The sequence below is a fragment of the Anas platyrhynchos genome, chromosome Z (genome assembly GCF_047663525.1).
Source record: "Anas platyrhynchos isolate ZD024472 breed Pekin duck chromosome Z, IASCAAS_PekinDuck_T2T, whole genome shotgun sequence".
Lineage (NCBI taxonomy): Eukaryota > Metazoa > Chordata > Aves > Anseriformes > Anatidae > Anas > Anas platyrhynchos.
In genome coordinates, this window is record NC_092621.1 from 17843951 (window position 1) to 17865195 (window position 21245).

Here is a 21245-nt window from a genome sequence, read left to right on the forward strand (position 1 = left end):
AGGCAGCATTTTGCATAGGCATCGTTGGGTCACTCGGGTGGCAAGGCTCCCTATTGCACTCCTCACAGCCGAGGGCATATTCTGCAGGAATTTCATTTAAAGGAGAAGATGCCGGCTTAAAGCAATTGAGTACAAAGTGCAAAACTCGGTGAAGACAACTGCCTCAGCAGCCAACAATTTCACCACGGCTTGCAGCACTTTCAGCTGGCTCCCAAAGTGGGAAAGAGGACCCGTCCCCCGCCTGCGGAGGATTGGCTCAGGGTACCCGGGGCTGCCTCCAACCCGGCGCAGCCAGGAGGAGCGGGCACACACCGGGAACAACCGCCCCCTCGGGAGCGGCACCGGGGGCGGACCGCAGCGCAGGGTCTCCGCGGGGCGCAGGGGGCGGGCGGGACGAGGAGGAGGAGGAGGAGGAAGAGAAGGAAGAGGAGGGGTATTTTGGGGGCGGCGAGGAGCAGGTGGCGCTCAGTGCTGCGCTGGGAAGCGGCCAGCTCGGAAGCGGCACCGGCCCGGCTAACGCGCGTAGCACCGCTCAGCACCGCACCATGGGCTTCGCGGCACTGCCGCCGCTGCTTCTGGCTCTGGGTAGGTCTCAGCGCCGGGCTGCGCGCCCGCGGAGCGGGGCGAGGGGAGCGCGGAGCCCCTGCGCTGTTGCTCCTCACCGCGGCGCGTTGCTGCGCGCATTTCTGAGTGCGATGCTCCGGGGCAGGTACAGCCCGTGCTCTCCGGGCAGGTTGGGTCAATTCCTGCCGGGTTGGCACCGGGTTGGGATTTCAGAAAAATGGTGGTGGTGGTGGTGCTACGGGGAGGGTGCAGTTTGCTGCGCGGGTTGGCGGTTGTAAGGGAGTTGTGCCCTTTTGGGCAGGTGATACTCTTTCTTGTGAACGCTGCTCCTAATTTGCAAAAATCATCTACGTCTAATCCCACCCTGCTGGGCAGATGTTTGTCCTTGGAAAAGGACAGAGAAACTTGAACCATCTCCTCCTTCTCTTGGCTGACTAAATTACCATTACATATATTTTCCTGGGAACTATAAGCCATTATATTCATTTGCCATAAGCAAATTCCCAACCACGTTCAGAGTTTGTAATATTACTGTATGCTCTCTCAAACCCTTAATTAGCAAGTCACTGAGGAAGAGGCATAAAAATGAGTTTTAACCGATGAGCTGTTCCAACTTGTTCTTACAGTAACTATAGCAAACACTACAGTGGAATGTGCGGCTGCAGGGTATGAAATCAAATGCAATGATATTAACCTGTGATGAGATATACACTATAAAAACAACTTGGTAGTTTTCTTTAAAATTCTTAAAAGCATCAGGGGGCAAAACATCCACTCTGCACTTTTGCTCCGTCCATCCTTTATGTTTCTGGTTATGGTCACTGCACACTAGGAGCAATAACAGGCGCTGTCAGTCCCAGGCTAAAAGTCCTAGGACTGCAAAAGTTTGTCAAGCGGTGCTGAAAGCAGAAGATAAGGACTGGTTGTGAGAGCAGGATTCCCCTGGCAATGAGACTGACAGGAATGGGATAGGTCTGCTTTGTTCAGACACTATCAATGATTCATCTTCATTTATACAGTTGAAAGCTGACATACTTTTGATTTCAGATCTTTCGTGACATTTGATGTTAATAGATGTAATTGCTGGGTTAATACTCACTTTAAAGCCTTTTTTGATCTTACAGAACTACGAGGAAAGTAAGGAAAAAGTAAGTTTCAGTAATGGAGTGTTTTCTCTGAGTGGTTTTGTCCTGCGATGATTGAATTCTGATGAACTCTTTAACTTTCAAAGGCAGAAGTCTTAAATTTAACTGGGCTACCTTAGGCCATTCAGCAAGAAAATACCCCAAGTATATTTTAAACTTGATTTTGTATAATATATTAATTTCTGAATTATCAGCTATATTAAATGGACCACATAAGTGTATTGCTTTGTTCTATCTTCAAACTCTACTAAAAGTAACGCAACAGTTGGTAAAGGTGTGGGTTATTTGTTTCTTTATTGGTTTTGTTTTGTGTGTATTTTTATGGTTGCAAAGTCATTAAGACTTTATAAAAAAGTCTTATAGACTTTATATATATATATAGTCTTACAGCAAAGAAGAACTTTCTTCTTTGCTACAAGAAGAAAGAAATAGAAAATGTAATAGAACTACCATTTTGGTATTATAAACTTGTTACCAATCTTTTATTTGTTGGCCAAACATTATACAGTCTGTAGAAGTAGATTCTTTTATGAGGAGAAGCACAGAAGTAGATGAAGTTAAGAGGAGTAACTTCATAGTGCAACCTATACCTGATGCTTTCTGTTGCAATACACTGGTTTTAGCTGCTTATAGCTTCACCACAAGTAATTCTTTAAATCTGTATTTTCAACATCCGGTTTCTTCCTTTAGGCTGTTCTTTAAAAATTGGAGCCAAAATAGCCCAGTTGTTCCTGAGGGTGAGGCCAGTGGAAAATAAAGTGCCTTTCCTGGGCTCAGTATTGGTACCATTTACTTTGGAAAGTTCTAGTGCCCTCATACTTCAGAGCAGATATTTGAAATTTGTCAGAAGGGTGTTATTCGCATCGTCTTGAAACCGTACCCAAAGTTGGCCAAGAAACAAACCTTTGGAAAACTTCATTCCTCTGGAAATAAATTGATTTTTATCCGCATGGTTTTAACATAAATTCTGTCCATCCTTGATGTGGAGCTCAGTCAGGCTTTATTTGCAATTGTAGTTGCAATGGGCTGCATGAGGTCTAGGTCTATATCTGCAAACATGGAAACTGTCTCCCTTGTGTTCTTGTATTATTTGGTATTTTTACAGCAATCTCTTCTTTCCAGTTTGAATCTGGATGCTTCAGGAGATATAACTTTGCCATGTTCTTAAAATCCCTGCTCTGTCAAGCTTATATCACTCACACTATTCCACTCTGAACTAAAAAATCCCAGGTAAATAACAGTTATGCCTTTTGGACCATGTGTACCACTTGGGGACCACAAGCTCTTAAGCTATTAGGCCCAGACAGCCTGGAGAAAGAAAGCAGTCCTATGTGAAATGGGGAAGGGGTCGTTCTCTGAAACTTCATATAGAATCTGGAATTTCCAAGTGTAATCTTTTGGGTTTTGTTCTGTATGTATCTGATCCTTGCTGATGAAAAGCATCACATGGTTCCAGGAAGCAGCAGTGTCCCTCAGACTTGCTGGCAATGGGCTGAGATCTGTATGGTGAGAGAGGGGAAGACCCCACTAACACTCTTTTTCTTCTGATCAGTTTTGATCTTTTCTGATCAGACTTAAGTCCCAGAGAACTGGCAACTATTAATATGAATGCTATGATAAAACAACTGAGACAAAAATGTAACAGTTAGGAAGTGCAAGAAGTAAGTTAGAAACCTGGATTTGTCCCCTTTGCACATCCAGCACATCACACAGTGCTTTGAATCCAGGTCCATATCCTTCCTCCTCACTGATGTGGTTGTCTGTGAACAGGTGAATGTAGTCCCTAAGAATGTGAAGAAAAGTAGGATGAAGAGAAAAGAAAAGATGTATGTATGTATGTATGTATACATACATTGTTCCTTGCAGAACCGGATTTTTATCTGTTTCTTTTCTCTTTTTTTTTTTTTTGTCTTTTGGACACAAAGCCAGTGCAATTTCAGGCGAGTCATTTAAATCAAATCTTTGACACGTGGTTGGAGCTTTTGTGCTACTCTCTTTCTTTTTGCTCAGCCAGGGGTTCTCAAAACTGTAGCTGCATTTTCACAATCTGGTTAAGCTGACCTGAATGTGGGGCTGGTGCTGCAAGGACATTTCATCGTCTCCTGATTGCATGTTCCCACCAGTTTCCCCATGGTGATACTGGAACATGGTCTGGGGAACAGGTCAGGGACCCATTTGCCTGAAAAATTTTTTCCTCTTTTTGGGCCAGGTCAGTTTTGGAGATCAGCTAACCTGATCCTGTTCATTTGAGCAGTTTAAGTGTTAGCACTGGCATAAGGGACAGTCAGAACTTGTAGCCAGAGGTAGGAGGGAAGCTGGAAAACTTTCTTGCACTGGTAGCCAACACTTCCACTGGCTTGAGCTGCTTGTGAAAGTGCATCTTGACATGCAAGGCTGCTGTGTATTCACAGCTGTGAATGAAGTCAATGGAAATTGTATTTTGAATGTGCTATGTATTCTGAAAAAACAAGGTTTTAGCTGTATCATTAGATATCCAAAAGTGGTGAGTACTTTTGTCCTCAATCTTTTTAAACGGGATCTCTTCACATGAGTGTTCAAAAATAAATTCACAGTCATTTGCAAATACTTAGATGTTTATGGTCAAAATATGTAGGGATGAACACACAAGGAAGCTGCTAATTCAGCAGGTTAAGTTAGCAAACGTAAAAAATACAGACCATGTGCTGACCGGAAAGGAGGAAACTCTTAACTGAATAGCAGTTAGAAGTAAAAATGTAGTGTGTAATGATAACACACAACCCACCACATCAATTTAAAGCTGTACAGCTGCAATTAATTTTTGCCTTTCTCCCTTTTTGTGATCATCTTTTGTCATCTTGCTGTTTTAGTATCCTACTCATGAGTAATCTTTTTGTTTAAAATCATTCTAAAATCTGAAGACTGTTCAAAAGCCAGACCCAAATGTGAGCTTTTCTGAAACTAAAACTATCTCTAGGTTTTCCTACTTTCAGAGAGCTTGTCAGGTAGCAGGAGTGTTATTATATATTATTCTTGGAGTTGTGCCTTTCACAGCATTGCACATTGAAGCAAGGCATCATTCATACTGTGTTACAGGACTTGTATTTTGTACAAACTACATTTATTTTAGAAACTACACAGTGTATTACTGTCACACTCATAAACACATTAACAGCTAATGTTTATTTGTGCATAATTTGGGCAAAGCAAACATGAGATCTTACTAACAAGTTTTAACTATGTGCTATCTGATTCTGGAACAATTTTTGAATTCTCCTATGCTTTTTATTATTATTATTTAGTCAGTTGCACAGAATTTTCATTTAGGAAGTCAAAGTAAAAGGATGGATACTTTTTGATTTCATTGTGTTTCTTAGTCACTATATAAACGTTATTCATTGTGGTCTTTCTTCACTGTTGTTAATTTTGAATGAATAAAAGTAGTTTCTGCATGTACTTTGTGTAATGTATTTTCATGAGGGCCAATAATTGGAACTCCCAATACAATGCCTTAATCTCCAAATGGGTAAATGTGAATAAAACACTGTCCTTTACGGGTAATGCAGGTAAAAGGGAGTTTATCCATCTTCAGACCAGTCATTTTCCCCAGCAGAAATCTTGGCCAGTCTCTTGTCACTGTTGTTATTTTCATTTCAAGGTTTTCTTTGTTAGGCTCTGTGCAGGCTGGTTCCCATTTCCATGGTTACCATGCTGAAATGCAGACAGGACACAGGCTGGCTTCTCATCAGAGTAGCCATGCACTTGCATACCAACACATGCTATCTGCTTGTTTTAGGACATTTCCATTAGCAATGTTCATGTTTAGGACTTCTTCTTCACAAAGTGATCCCTGGCCCTGTGATAAAGAGCTGTGTTAGGATTTCAAAACCTTGCAAAGCAAGAGAAATTGAGTTGATAAGCTATTTTGTGTATGTATAAATAAATTGGCTGTACTGTTTCCATTCAAATTAGTCAAGGACATCAGAGAACAGTCTCAGCCTTAGTTTTCATTTCTGTTAAAACGGGTAACGGATCAAGATTTTTATTTATAACACATTTAAGTGAAATACTGATATGTATCTGTACTAAAGGGGTATGAACATCCCCCTCTTTCGTGGCACCGATAAAAGGACAATAAAAATAATTGAATGGGAATATGCTGGGTAAATGATAATTTCTGTCTATGTTAACTGAGTGTGAGTATATATCTCTGTAAAACAATATGAGATAATGTTCTTTCTGCTCATGCTGCACTCATTTTTTGGATGTGGAGGATACTAAAAGCATCCAGCAGAGTCAATATAAGCTGTGTGAACATTTATATCACTTCCAAATTAGGCTGGTATTTCTGAATTAGCAAATGAATTCAATAATCTGAGTGCCAGCAATTGTTACTTTGAATTAGTCCTCTGAGGATCTTAAAATACTATTCAGGGACTAAGTCAGTTTTATTTTCTCCTGGAGATGCATATTCTTCAAAAATCTAATAAGACTTGCACACTGATCAGGACTTAAAAGAGGAACTATACAGGCAAAGAAGTAAGATAAACACAGACTCTTTGCTGTATGAGCAAGGACACCTTGTGTTTAACTGAATGGCATGTTCATGGTTGAATGTCACACGTGATGAATGTCACAGATTCTTTTGTCCCTTTCAAATCACTGGTAGACAGGGTGAAGGGCTTGCAAGTTATGAACAGCTCTGGTGGAACTCTCCTGACTTATTGCTGATTTACTTTGCACTTTTAATCCTGTTTCCAAGTTTGTCATTCTTCCTTTAGTTCATACAGGGTACTTTTTTAAAATCATATAGATCACCTTGGCTAATACGATTAGTTATTTCTTAAGAACAGAGGAAAATTACTATTAACAACAAACTTCTGGAAGATAGAATATTGCATGTTGAAGGGGTCATTCTTAAATGAGATTTACCTATGGAAATAATGGAGTTATAATGGAGAATAATGAAGGATGGGGCTGGTGGTAGGGAAGGTTTGATTGTAGGTTTTTACCTTTTGTCTGTCTTTCTCATATATCCTTGTACAGGAAAGCAGGCAGCACTGGATGCTATATTAAGGCTGCAGCACAAAACTGTATGGAATCAGTAGAGGTAAAACTACAGATGCGTAGGCCACCTGACTCTCTGATTACCCAGTTAAGTATTAACTCAACCATCTGCAAGATCACTTACTTCACTGAGGAATAATCAACCTGTGCTTGCTTTATGGGAATTTAGTGCAGCAATGTTGCCACCTTTTGGGGTGTGAAGGTGCCATGCTCTATATTGCCTGCAGTAAGGCAGCTGCCTGGAGGTAAACCATAGGGATTAGAAAATGGCATGTCTAGTTTTTCCACATACGTAGCGGTCAATTCTAGTTTCCCAGTTGTTGTGACTTGTTGTGGTAGACCATAGTTAGTGCATGTCTCCCTCTGACTGTGAAAGTGCACTGAGTAAGAAAGAAAGTGCATAATTGCTAAAACAACAAGTCGGTAAGTTACAGAACTTTAAGTCTAAATCTACACTTGGCTACTCCTGTTCTCTTAGTGAGGTAAATGTATACATGAAATGTGTAAGTCAGTGTAGCCTGTGCTAAGACATAGTGTCCTGATTTCTTAATAGTAATATGCTATGATTCACTAAGGAAGGTAAAACATAAGAAGAATCTGCTTCGTATTGACCTGTCTTGTTCCTGGTCACCTAGTGCATCTTAGACAATTAAGAAATATCCATAGAATCACAGAATCATTAAGTTTGCAAAAGACATCCAAGATCATCTGGTCCAACCATCCCCCTACTACCGATATTACCCACTAAACCATGTCCCTAATCAACGCGTCCAAACTTGCCTTAAACATCCTCAGGGACGGTGACTCCACCACCTCCCTGGGCAAGCCATCCCAGTGTCTAACTACTCTTTCCTAAATTCCTACCTAAAATTATTTTCCAACATGAAAATATTTTGCTGCAGGATGTGAGACAAGAACGCTGGAAAATGTTGCCATGCATATATCTTTATTTGCACTTTCTCTTTCAAAATGAGGAGAACAATAATGATTAAGTAAAGAAACACACAACATTTTCATTAATAGCTTATTATAATATTACAGTATTCATCTGTTATACTGTCATAACTGTATATGTTAGTGTGTATATGTAAGACAGTCCATGTAGTGCTTTAATAAAGAACTAGATAGCATTTTAATCTTATTATACCATACTTTCCGTGTGGTATAAAACTGTGCTAACACTATGTGCACTACTTCTGATGTATATAGAACCAATTAATTAAATGCAGATTTAGGTGAAATTTCTCAAATGAGAGTTTAGCTGACCTTTCATAAGTGGAAAAAAAATTATCTGGCCTTACCCTTCATTTAACTATGCCCACCAAGTAATGTTCACATTCAGATATGCTTGCAATATATACAGATCAAACTTAGAACAACAGAAATTACTGACAGTGAAGTAACTCCCTTATTAAGATGGGCAAAATAATAAACAAAGGAAAAAAAATAAGCAGTACTCCTTGGATGGTAGTCAGTCCTTTAGTAGTTCTCTTAATTAGTAGTTATGATATTTGTTTTTTTCTAGTCAAATTTGCTTTCATTTCACCATGTCTATGTGTTCCCCATTTTTGTTATTGTTTGTTTTCTTTTCCAAACTGCCCAGAACCAGTTCAGTGTATTGAACAAATAAGGTAAAGAAAATACTTCAGGAGTCTCTGGAGTTGTCTTTCACAGAAGTTGATTACAGATACAATAGACTCTCCTTCTCTGAAGACAAAAAGCAACTGTTCAGCTTTTGTGGAAACAAAAAAGGAAACTCTTCTTAAATGTACATGTGCCCTGCTGTCTGTGCCCAGATTGTACAATGGCTGCATTTTTCAAAAAAGAGAATTTCTTTCTGAACTCTGATCGGAGATGGCATCACCCACCTGACCACAAGTGTCTAGATACACTGCAATCCTGTGTATGGTCTGGAGGGTAAGGCAGTGCACGATTCTGCCCCACAGCACCCAAAGACCGGCACCCCTGCCCCAGCTGGCATGAGTCAGAGTGACTGAGTTAGAAAAGACACTTTAAAAGGCACTTTTAAAGTGCATGAGAAATATTTGCACATGAATAGGAAGGCTCTCAAAGTCAAGCAGTAGACTGAGAGGGTATTTGAATTTTGTCTTCCTCAGACACCTGCTTTAGGTGTCTCCTTCCCTTGAGGTATAGGCTGGGGACAGTTTTGGGGAAGGAGGCATCTAGTTGAGCCTTTTTCAAGAAGTTGCTACCTGAGAAGTAATGATAATAATCACTTGGGACTTAGCTCTCCATTGAGGTGTGTTCCAGTGTGGATTCACCTCTCTCACTTTTCCAGAATCATATTCACTACCAGGCAGTAAAGCAGTCAAAGTGAAGTACTCTCAACCTCTGCTGCTGAAACTGGTCTCTGCTCATCCCAGCACATGTCTGCGGGCAGACAAGCGAAGGCACATCTTGCCTGTGGCCTTTTGGCTGGGGTACTAAGCTGGGAGAAGAGTTCTGAGCTGGTCATTTTGGACTGCTGGTGTAATTTACATTTGGAAAATAGACAATGCCTTAAAAGAACTTACTTAAATGTTTAGTTTAATTATTTACTTATTTAGAGCAGAAGTTATTCAATCCAGGAGTCATCCATCACCACTGGCCGTGATAGCAGAGTGTGTCTTAGGTAGAATAATTTTGCTGTTTGGGGTGCTTCTGCACCATTATGATATTCTAAGTATGCATATGACTTTTTTTTTTACACTACAAAACCTAGGAGACAGGTGATTTTATGTTCAGTCTGGGTTAGGCAGCTGCTGAAGTCTGGGCATCCTTGAATTGTTTTCCTGATTTTAATGAGTCCACATTCTGCCTGGTGCCAGCTGATGATTTCGATGTGCATTAAGGATGAATTCCAGGTGAGTGGCTGTGAGCACCCACCTACCATTCAGTCTGCTGGGCCATGAGCTACCCTTCCAACCAGTGGAGACAAATAGTCAGTAAGTCTGCTATAGGAAAACAAAAGTTATGATAATTATAGCTCTTCCAACTATTGTATTATATATCCTGTGGAGCTTTGGGGGTTTTCTTGTTGCAGGAAGCTAATGTAGTGAAGTTGTTACAGCTGATGCAGTTCTTGTATACAGCTCAGACAGCTGAGCTCCTGGCTAGTTCTTGAGAAGCTGAAATGGATGGTCAGGGTAGTAAATGTGGTGTCCTAATGTGATCGTGATGGTAGAGTTGCTCTCAAGTCACTTCAGTCCTCATGCTGCAGACTGTGACACTGGATCTGTCATAAGATACATCCCTCAGACTTTTTCTAATTTAGCCTTTCCAGGTGCTATAATATGAAATGATTTAATGTTCTTACAGGATACACACACTGAAATTCTCATATAGTCTAGAATATGCTAAGCATAGGAAAATATAGATCCCTTTGATTGTTTTTGGTGTTCTTGGTATCTGTGTACAAATGTGCATGTTCATCTGTGTACAGTCTTTCATAAAAGCCAAAAAGAGGAAATGCAGAAAATAGGATACAGAGATAGATAGCAGTTATATTGGTTTCTGTGTGATGACATGCATTTCCTCTTTTACAGTCCTAATGTAGCTCATGCTGCTCTGACTATATTTGGAAATATTGACGGTTTATAAAAAGGGTCAACAACCGATAATGTGAGCATGATGGAAGAGAAGTTGCTGGAGTGGAATTCCACGTGAAAAGTCATTTTTTTTATCGTAGGGAAACATATGAAACTTCTTTTCATGATCCTTAGTTATGAAGCCAGTAACTTAACTGCATATGTAGCATATATGTATGTACAGCTTGTTAGCCATGCGTACTTTTAATCTCTTTGTGGTATTATTGAGAACAAATTGTGGGAGTCTAAGAGCTAAGACAAAATAATCCTGAGTTGTACTGAGATCAAGGAAGAAAAGAAAAAAACTGCAAGTCAGTTTGTAAAGATGCAATTCCTGTCATCTTTCTGTAAAAGAAAAGTTATTCCTACTGGATTTAAAGATGGAAACATGCCAGGATAATAAGTCTGCGTAGGTCCAAATACTTGCTGTCTTTATTAAAAACATATAGGAAGTTGTCAGTCCAGCAGGAGTTTCTCTTGAATGTGACTTTGGAATCAGAACATGATTTTGGAATCAGTCCTTGTATATACAGTAGGTTGTTGAGATTTCTTAACTCCAGATGAAGAGCAGCATGTTCTGCTTTGGGAATGGAAGAGACAGCAACATGTAGGCAAAAAAAGGTGCTACCAAGGTAGAATTTTCAACAGTAACTAGTGCAGTGGTGGCTAAATTTATATAGATCTTGTACTATGTAAGAGTGCCAAAGCAGTAAAACAGACAGCGACTAGCAGCATTGTCCCAGGTTCTTCTACTTTTCATTCACTATTTGTTGTATTATATCTTATTTGCTATCATAGCAGGTTATTGGTAACTCTTCAATGCGGATTCTCATAAACAGCTGTAATTCAAGGGCAGTGACTCAGACTTAACACACACTCAGAAGCTTTCAGGCTCAGAGCTGACCTACTTCCATGAAGACACAGTTGGACAACTAAGCCAAAAAGACTTTATAGAGGGAATGAGAGAAAGGAAAAGGGAGGATGATTTATTACTAAATGAGGCATTGGCCATTAGTTTTTTCTTCCCTTTTTTTTCCCTTTTTTTTTTTTGCTTCTAATTTATTTCTATACTAACCTGTGTAATCTCGGTTAATTATTAAATAGTTTGATATATTGTAGCTGATGGGAAGAAAACTTCAGTCTCGAGATAAAAGAAAATAAAACAAACAGATGAAAGAATAAAGTAATAAAGACTTACCTTTTTAAGACTTCTGTAAACATGACGATACATAACAAAGTAATAAAAGTGAGGATTATTAGATATTCTGATTTCTAGTACAAAAGATCCAGTGTTGTGCCATTCACATACTTTTCTTCTGATTTCCTCTTGAAGGTTTACATTTTGTTTATTTATTTATTATTTATTTATTTAGAGGGGTTTTTCTCCATAAGGAATGTTCATTTTAAAATAAAACAGGTTAACTGTGATGATAAAAGCAGTGTTTCAGTACATGAGCTGAAAATTTCTAAGCATTGTTGTGAGTATACACTGATAAGGTTTTGCATATTGGAGAAAAAACACAAGCAATAGAGACGTATACAGCAAAAATCTAATAAGAAATTATTGTTTTACTTATCCTGACTTCTGCAGGTGAAGGTTAGTAAGCCTTTCCAGGTTAAATTATAAGTTGTTCTCTATTTTATCTGCTATATGCAGTTGGATTCTAATGTATGAGTATACTTGGAATACACAAAATTGTGATTCATATTTACATTCATGTACAGAAAATCCCAAAACAGTGCAACCAATATAGAATTATTTGTTTTACATTAAAAAGAATTTGGTTTGATGTCATTACCTGTGCACGTGCACAATGCACATAGCAGTGAAGAAAAGCAGATCACACTGAAGACTAACATGTCGGCAAAAGAAAAAAGTGGTTTTTGGCCAGATTTGCACTTCAAACAAGCTCATTGCAGTGAAAATTACTTGGTGGCTTCTGAAAGGCACAATGAAGAATTATTGAGAATTATTGTTCTCATAACATAGGTTTTGAATAGTAAGGGAATAGCTTTACTCTTATACTAAAAAAGCTTTTACGCTTTTTTTTTTTCCTTAAATAAAATAACACTGAATATATTTAATATGAAGCAAATACTACTTGACTGCCTTCTTTCATAACTTTATTACTCTCTTCCTGCCTTCATTCCACCTTTCTGGCCAGTATTTAAAGGACAGTAGGTCATTCACAGTGTGAGTGCCTGTAGATGCCTGTATTTCCCTGCTAACTCTAGAACCTGTTAGCCAAATTAAGCTAATTTTTGCAGAGGAATGAAAACAGTAAACAGATGAGCATTGGGGTGAGACAAAAGTGGCTTTACAAGTTCCCTGACAAATAAGGAGATTTAAAGTGAGCTTGCACAACTGCAAAAAGCCCATCGTAAAGAGAGCCCCTAGAATTGCTTCAGAGGTAGAGGAAGTTGGAACTAGAGCGTGCAATTCAGTGTGTTGACGCCAGAGGAAACCAAGAGTTAATTTCTCTCTTCCCTTCCACTACTTTCTTTTTCTCTGTCCCCACTGGGGGCTAGCAGGTTCCAGGGCATTGCTGATGTATATTATTTAGAGGAAGAAATCCTTAGGACTAAAGGGAAAATTTTCTTTGTAGAATCCTTTTTTGTGTAGCAGGATCCTTTTTTGTGACAGGACCCGCGGGAACAGGGTTAAGCTGAGGCAGGGGAAATTCAGGCTTGACATCAGGAGGGGGTTCTTCACAGAGAGGGTGGTTGCACACTGGAACAGGCTCCCCAGGGAAGTGGTCACTGCACCGAGCCTGACTGAATTTAAGAAGAGATTGGACTGTGCGCTTAGTCACATGGTCTGAACTTTTGGGTAGACCTGTGCGGTGTCAAGAGTTGGACTTGATGATCCTTAAGGGTCCCTTCCAACTCAGGATATTCTATGATTCTATAATTCTATAACTCTTTTGGAGCAGATTAAAATTAAATGCAACTTAAAGTATCTACTATTTCAGGAAGACAGCTTTAAAAAAAAAATGCTAGACCAAACTGTTACGAAGATGTAGGCTATACACATCTGACTGGCTGCTAATGTATGGAACTGCTTCAGGAAGCAGACAATAATCCATTGGGTTTTTTTGATCCAAAGCAATTAATGGACTAAAAAGCTATACAAGGATGTTTGAAATGCTGTCATGCTAGGTCATGGCCTTTGTCTTCCTCAGTGACTATAGGCTTAGTCCTTCCCAATCCATTACTGTATTTTTATTGTTGTTATTATTCCCTTGTATTTGGATGTTTTCCTAAATGAGTTATCACTTTTTTTAAACTTGGCAGTTGTTTCTGTTCAGTTACAAACCTGGCAGAGGTGCGTTGTTGATGTTGGGTGTGTGTTTACTGGGTTCTGCTGCCCTGTTTTGGGAGAGTTTCTGAAGCTGTGGTGCTGCACAGTGGGCAGCAATTGTGGTCATGTTTCAAGGCAGAGAGCAGCTTTGCATAGGGGCTGTTTCTGTTTCCTCACATGACACATTAGTGGAGTGAGGGCTCATTTACAAAGACAAATGGTAGCTTTAGTCGGATTATGTAATGAAATTTTTCTGTTTTATAGCTAATAGCTTTTTGAAGAATAAAATACCATATCATTGAGGAAAAAAAAAAATGAAGGTTCCTTCACTGTAATATTTTCTACTTGCAAGGTTAATACTAGATAAATTTATAACTAATGCTTAAGATGAAATGGATCTTTATAGTAGATCTTTATAGTGGATCTTTGTAGTAGATCAAATTCCACTGACTCTTCCTTTTCTTTGTATGGCAGTTGCTAGACCTATTTAGTTCAAACTATGGCAACAGGATATGCCTCTATTTGACTGTATATCTTAATCAGAGCTGAGATTTGTTTGGGCATAACTAGGTCAATATGATTATGAAATTCTGTCATATTGCTACCATTTCAGACTGCAGCATTACTTTTTCAGTGTAGCATCAGCTGACTGAAAATTCAGTGTTAGTGTTTAGACTTAAAAGAAAATGAAGGATTTATTGGAACACTTACTATGATAAAAAATGCAGCCCAATAATATTCTTAGTATATTTTATTAATCATTTATAAACTTTTTTGCCAAAATAAATTATCCAACACAGAGAATTGGATGAGAAAAATAAAATGAAACAATTAATTAAACAACTTTTTCTTATACTGCTTAATCCAACTAAGAGATTGCAGTCATTCTATTGTTATAATCACAGCATTAAATGATTATCTATTGACGAGACAATAGATATTTTCTGCTTGCTCACTTTAAGATCTGAATTTTGCTTACAAAATCAAAACAATTACAAACTGGGTGTACCTTATATAAGCCATTACTTCAAAAAACTTGCTCCAACTTGTCTTTGATGCTGTTGAAGTACATCATTAGACGTCATTTATAGTTACAGAAGAATTCACACATGTTCAGGCTTAAAGGTGGAGAGTCAGGACATGCATTATTTTTCATTCTCCCAGGAGCAAGAAAACAGTGGTGCAGAAGTATAAAAGCAGCTGTACTTCTATGCTGCAGTTCTTACTGCAAAAGATGGAATGCAGTTGCTGAAATGTGGGAATTCCCAGAAAAAAAAAAAAAGAAATAAAAAGGAAAAAAAAAAGGAAAAGAAAAAGCGAAGTGATATGGCAGTTTTATTGGAAGTCTTATAGTTCTTTTTATACCATTCAGGTATTTTTAATAACTTCTGTTTTTTTCTGAAGCTTTAGGTTGGAAGCCACCCTGCTTGATAAAGTAATCCTCTTTAAACCAAAGTGAACAAGTCCCCTGCCCATCCAATGGAGAGAAAGAGACGCTTTTGAAGTTTTAAGAGGGGCCTTCAGAAGCTTTAGGCTTGTATCTGGCTTCCTTTGTTCCATGCAGTCTGTTTATTTGACTGTAAATAAAGTGCCATTTGCAGACTGAAGTTAGGAGGTGGATTTTGACTTGCCTGACTAATCTCTCATCGTGATCGTTAAATCACAAAACAGAATTCTGTCACCAAAAGCTATTAAATCCAGATAGTGGATTAGTTTTCTTTATTTTGAGATTCTCAAATTATCAAAGTTCATTGCCTGAAGGCAGCAGCAGATACTGAATCTTTCCAGCCTAGAATGTACAGTACTTTGAATCTAGATGCTTCAATGATTGGCACCCTTTTAATGCATAAGAGACCCTCTTATTCTGGCACAGGCTTAAAATAGGTTTGCAGCAATTTTAGCATTTTCTCTTTTTTTTTGGCTACAAATACTTGATTTTCTTGTTCTGAATATGGTATTTAGATAAAAATACAAAAAGGATAAAGATGTCCTTATAGTGTAAGCACTATATAAGTTGGAGGAAAATGTATATTCATATATCTATATATAATATAGATATATTTTATATATACTCATAATATTCTTCTCAGGCCATCACCAAGGTCATAGTGAGTAAGACTTGTGTGGAATATAAAATAAATAAATTAATTAAAACCCTGCTAATGATTATCGAATTTCATGTGAAATTTTAAAATGACTGTCAATGAAGTATGTTTACACTATGGTTCACTTGGTAATGTCCCTGGTGAGTCAGAGCATCTTTGCCAGCTTTTCTACTTTGATTTTGTGAAGTAGTCATGGGTGAAAGGCAAATTTGATCCACAAAAAATTGTAGATGATAGTACATCTCCAGAGAGAATGTTCTCAGGTTGTTTTTTTTGTTGTTGTTGTTCTTTTCTTTGTGCTCTTTTTTGGTTGGTTGGGTTATTGTTTTTGCTTTGTTTTTTGACCATGGGAGGACTGGGTAGGGATGCTGCAGTGCCCACAGGAGAGCAAGGGGAGAGGTGGACAGGGAATGTGCAACCAAGCTTTCAAAACCTGTATCTGACTTGACACCATGCCATAGGTGAATTTGAGCCAGCTTGAGGGTTTCTCTTCAGGCTGTTAGTTGTGACATCTATTCTTTGTAATTTTGTCCAAGTCTGGCATTTTTTGCCCTGGCTCTTGCATTTAATAAAACCATAGCCTTGGACACATATGGAGAGATCTTCAATGGATTTGCACCTAAGTTGGCCAGTGCACCTAGAATACATTTAGATAAATTACAATTTGGCTAGTGGACTGGATTTAACACATACCTTTGAAACACAGGAGCATTAAAGCATGACAGTACCCCTTTCTACCCAGTGAAAACTGGGCACAGCAACAGTGTTAAGACATGTTCACCTAAGTCATACAAATGGAAGTTTATTTTGCAGGGTTTATCTTGCCCTTCTTCCAGGGCTGTAGGTTCCATTTGGGATGGCTGCAGTGTCAGTAGATGGCATTAGGAAGATAAAATCCTTTTAGATAAAATCATTTTAAATTGTGTTAGACAAATAGAACTGCTCTCCCTGCCCTCTGCAATCAAGTCCGTCCATCTAAGGCATAACCACATTACACTGCTTCCTAATATCACAGATGGAGATCCCGTCTAGTTGAAGCTACTGGAGGGTGGCAAGAATGTGGCCAGTGAATCTCATGAATGCATTCATCTGTTTCTTGTATCTTTTCTCTGCACTTACAACAGCCTGCAATTAGAGCAGTGCTGTGTTTCAGCTTTTGGCTGATTATAAATAGGCTCTACAATGCGTAGTTTTGGGAGCAAATCAAAAGGAAACCTTTCCGTACTCTTATTTTCTTTCCCTCTATCAACTTGTTAGGACAGGCTTACTAGTATGTTAAAACATATTTCACTCTTTAACAAGTGTAGTGACCAATGTTAGCAGTAACCTAATGCAGACATACATAGAAGTGAGTGTACAGACTTGGAGAGCAATGCAGCTTGCTGTAAGTGACATGAGGATAGAGAGCAGCACAGCAGATTAGGAACACATTTAAAATTGGTATATGATTTGCTAATAACTGTGTAACAGAGTCCAGGCAGTCAAGAAGATTCTTTGCCTATGCCACTGGGGTCGAACTTTAAATGTTTATCATTCTAGGATCTTCTTGGCTCCTTACTCCAACGTCAGGGTTTATTTGCATGTACACTTCCGGACTTGGAGATTTATTCTTCTCTTGAATTTGCATGTGGGAACTTAGAGCATACAATGTTGCTGTGGTGGAGCCTCCTGTGGCCTTTGAGAGTAATGGCACTGCTAAATGGTACTTGATTTGGACAAGATCTCCACTGGTCCTTTCCAACCTCATCCATTCTGTGGTTCTGTAATTTCTCACTGAGGACAATAAAACTTAAAAACAATTAGGACCCCAAAATAAGCCTAGAGTATAACATATGCAAAATATTTTGATGAAATGTCAATACATTAGATCACAAAAAAAATAGCGACAAAGTCTCCACAGTAATCTTACCTTGTATGTAGTCAATACCTAACCTATTCTTTTCTCCCCTTCCCAAAACCTAGACTTGAGCTATGACTGTAAGTGGTTGTAATTACTGTCAAAAGTATTGTGAAACACAGAGTGATACATCTGTACACATTCTCTTCTCCAGTCTCAAATAACATGACTGAGAAAATATTTTCTTTCTCTAATGATGTTTCTCAAGGAACTATACTTTCAGCAAATGGTGATTGTTTGCTTTCCAGAAGCCAGCTGTAGATAGTGGTTGTTTGAAATGACGAATGTATGATTTCCTGTTTTGAGTTTGTGGTCAAAAAGTAGTAATTGTGTGAGCTGTATTTTGTATTTTGCTAGTGACATTTGTCTTTTCTACTATATGAAGATACCTAAGATAAGAAATTCTATGATAGTTTGTACATGTAGTGAACTTTGCTTGCACACCTGCAGTTGTGATATTAATGTTATCAGTATGATGCTCTTTTTATTTCTATTACAGCTAAGCTACTGTGATGAGCTGTTTCATGCTAATTTAATCCCTTTGACCGGCCGATTTGGGGACCTGGAAGAGAGTAATAGCATGAAGAGTTCTCTCTGCCCATCAAAACTAGAGAAAATTTAAGCTCAGACTATTTGAAGAAGTCAAAGATCAGCATGTATTTCCTTAAAGGATCTTGCTATAAAGAATTGTCATAAACCCCCTCCCACTTTATTACAGAATGACTCGTACTAAGTAACTGTGATGAGACATATTTTGTGTGTAGAACAGATAAACTCATTCTGTCTGGGCAGACAGGAAGGGAGGGAAAAACATGAAGGAATTGTTTAACCAGTGAGTAACTCTGAACTTTTCTCACCTGGGAACCTCAGCAGTGCAACCAAAGGTCACCATTTCTTCCTTTGCTGTCATTTTTAGAGGATTGTCAGGAGCCTGAATATGTCCCTGAGCTGGGTGGTACCTTATTTCTGGGATTTTTCTGAATTTTCCCACCATTGTCTTAGTCATTCTACCTCCAAGCAGGGTTAGAATTATCTGTTCATGGTTATTCGTGGTCTCAAATAACATATAATAATAAACTGAGGTCCTCCAGCTTCTGTAGTAGACACTCTGATAACCACTTACAGTCCTTGATTAGAAAGAATTCAGGTCCTTTATGAAGGAGGAGTGAACCCATGCATCCTGCAGACTTATGACATGTACCAGCCCATGCTGCTAGTTAGAAGATGGAATGGAGTGGACCAAGACAAAGTTATTAATGCCATAATCACAGCAAAGTGAAGTTTTCAATATTAAGTGTCATAGTTTATTAATGCAGTGATATCTTCCATGTTTGTATTTCAAAGTTTTCCTGTTTGGACAACTGTTCTGGCTGTTTGGACAGAAAACAAACATGTTGTGATAATAAAATGACTCAAAAATGTAGGTTTTCTGATGCGGTAGATAATCTGATTTTGTTCCACTGTTTCAAACAATAAATAGCAGATAAACAGTAAAATATAAACAGTATTTACAGTTATTGTCAATGGATTTTCATTTTAACTTAATTCAGCAGGCCATTGATGTGTATGGGTGTGCCATAAGCTTAACACGTCTTCAGGTAAGGGAAGATAACAGACCTCTGAGTCACATTTCTTGCTTCCTTTCAGCTAAAACACTGCTGTTAGTAATGTTGCGACATTTGTTAAGCCAAACAGCGAACAAGTCATTAATACCTGCCCATAATATTATAACACCTGTAAAGAATGCTATATAATCATTATGCATTGGTATATGGGTACTGTAGGGAAAAGGCTTTTTGTTTGTTTGTTTTTAATTGCAGATGTCAAAGGCTACATCTTCTGTTGAGGGAGTTGGCACAAATTAAGAGCCATTTTCATTGGGATCAAAATTCTTCTTTAATTGCTTCTGTAGTAATATTAACCTTTCTGTTAACAGGCATTCTTCATAACTGCTGTGAAGCCTACAATGTTAGGCTCCTAGATGCAAAAATATTTTCTGGTCCATCAGCAGAGCAGTTTGGATATGCAGTTCAACAGTTTGTAAATGATCAAGGCAAATGGTAAGCAGTTTGAATATCTCGTTATATGTCCAATTAAACAGTTAAAAATATTGCACCTTGATTTTACACTTTAATTTGAAATTAAATTACTTCCAATTAGTTCACTTTTATATTATCTTTTTACTAGTAAATATTGACTTTCATAGAATCATAGAATTAAAACAAAAAAAGTTGAATATTTTAAAGACTCATTCATATGAATGTTCTTTTTTTTTTCCTTTACACAATGCATTCTGAAGTCTTTCTCTCTTAAGCTCTTACTTTGACCTCCAATATACTAGTTTCCTCAAACTCACAATTTCTTTTAACATTTTAAGTCTGATCTCAGTCATTTGTTTAGCAATAGGATCTCTGTTACACAGTCCATGTATTTGCAACATGTTTTCGTTTTAATGTTGGTGAGGTTAAAACAGATCTAAGAAGTTATATTTATTAAAATTAACTGAACTGAAACTTACATAATTTTGTTTCTGATATAAAGTTAAGTGCTTACTTCTCAAGGGACAACATATTTGGATGTATATCATAATACAATCCCAGCAAAGGCCTTGTGTCTGCTGCATTTTCTCAGGCATAAAATTTGATGTGAAATCCAGTGTTGCCACAACATTGGTCTTAATGAGTAATTAGTAAAATATTTTTTCTAGTAACATTGGTTTCAAAAATAATTTTAAAACATTAACCCAGAGTAAGCCCATTTAGTGGAAAATACATTGTTTTCTTCCCTTCTGCAATCTCAGCAACCACAAAGCTTAAGGTGTCTTTTCATGGGAAGGACTAATGAAAAGTCATGCAAACTACATATACTATAATAAACTTACACATGTTAGATGCATCATTCTCCCTAAATTGAAAGTCTCGGGGGGGGGGGGGAGGAAGGCAACAAACTAGCATGTTTGTCTAATTGGTGATGGAGAGTAGCTGAACTTTTTTTAAGTAAAATGTATTTTATAAATGCATAATAATGTATTTTATACTTAAAGTTCAGAAAAGCATAAACAAAACTACAGAGCTAGCTGGGACATCTTATGCATAGCCCTGTACAGCTGCACTGTGCAGTTGCAATTTTTTTCGTACGGAAAAATGTAAGACTTGACAGATCCTACTGCTTCTCTAGAATTCCTTCATTTACCACCAGTGACCAGGAGGGAAGTAAGAAGCTGTATCGTCTGATCTGAAAGCTCAATGTTTCCTCTCCCTCCTTTAGGTGACATTTCACCAGCTCCTTGCCTGATGCTGTGGTAGCTTCTTGCCATGTTTCTGCCTGCTTTAATCATGTGTTTAGTTCAGAGCATAAAATATTTTTATATATATATATATATATATATATTTAACTTCTGTGTAAAGCTGTTGAAGGAGAACAAAAATGTTTGCCTGAAGTGAATCAAATGCTTTGGTATTTTCTGGTATATTATTTCGTGCATTCTATTCCTGTAAATTTTTCTGTAAGCTTAGGAGCACTAGGTTCAGGACTCAAGCAACCTATTTTTGTTTTATATTTCCCTTTTTTATTATTACTTCTGATATGATAATTCCTCCT

General features: G+C 38.1%; 1 protein-coding gene across 1 annotated transcript in view; it reads left to right on the forward strand.

Annotated features, from left to right (window-relative positions):
- Positions 1-416: 416 nt before the first annotated feature.
- ITGA2 (integrin subunit alpha 2) overlaps positions 417-21245 on the forward strand; it is a 67102-nt gene continuing 46273 nt past the window's right edge. The window contains exons 1-2 of the mRNA XM_038170903.2: positions 417-585; positions 19582-19705. Coding sequence (XP_038026831.2) covers positions 546-585; positions 19582-19705 — 164 coding nt within the window. The 5' untranslated portion in view covers positions 417-545. The remainder of the gene's footprint in view (positions 586-19581; positions 19706-21245) is intronic.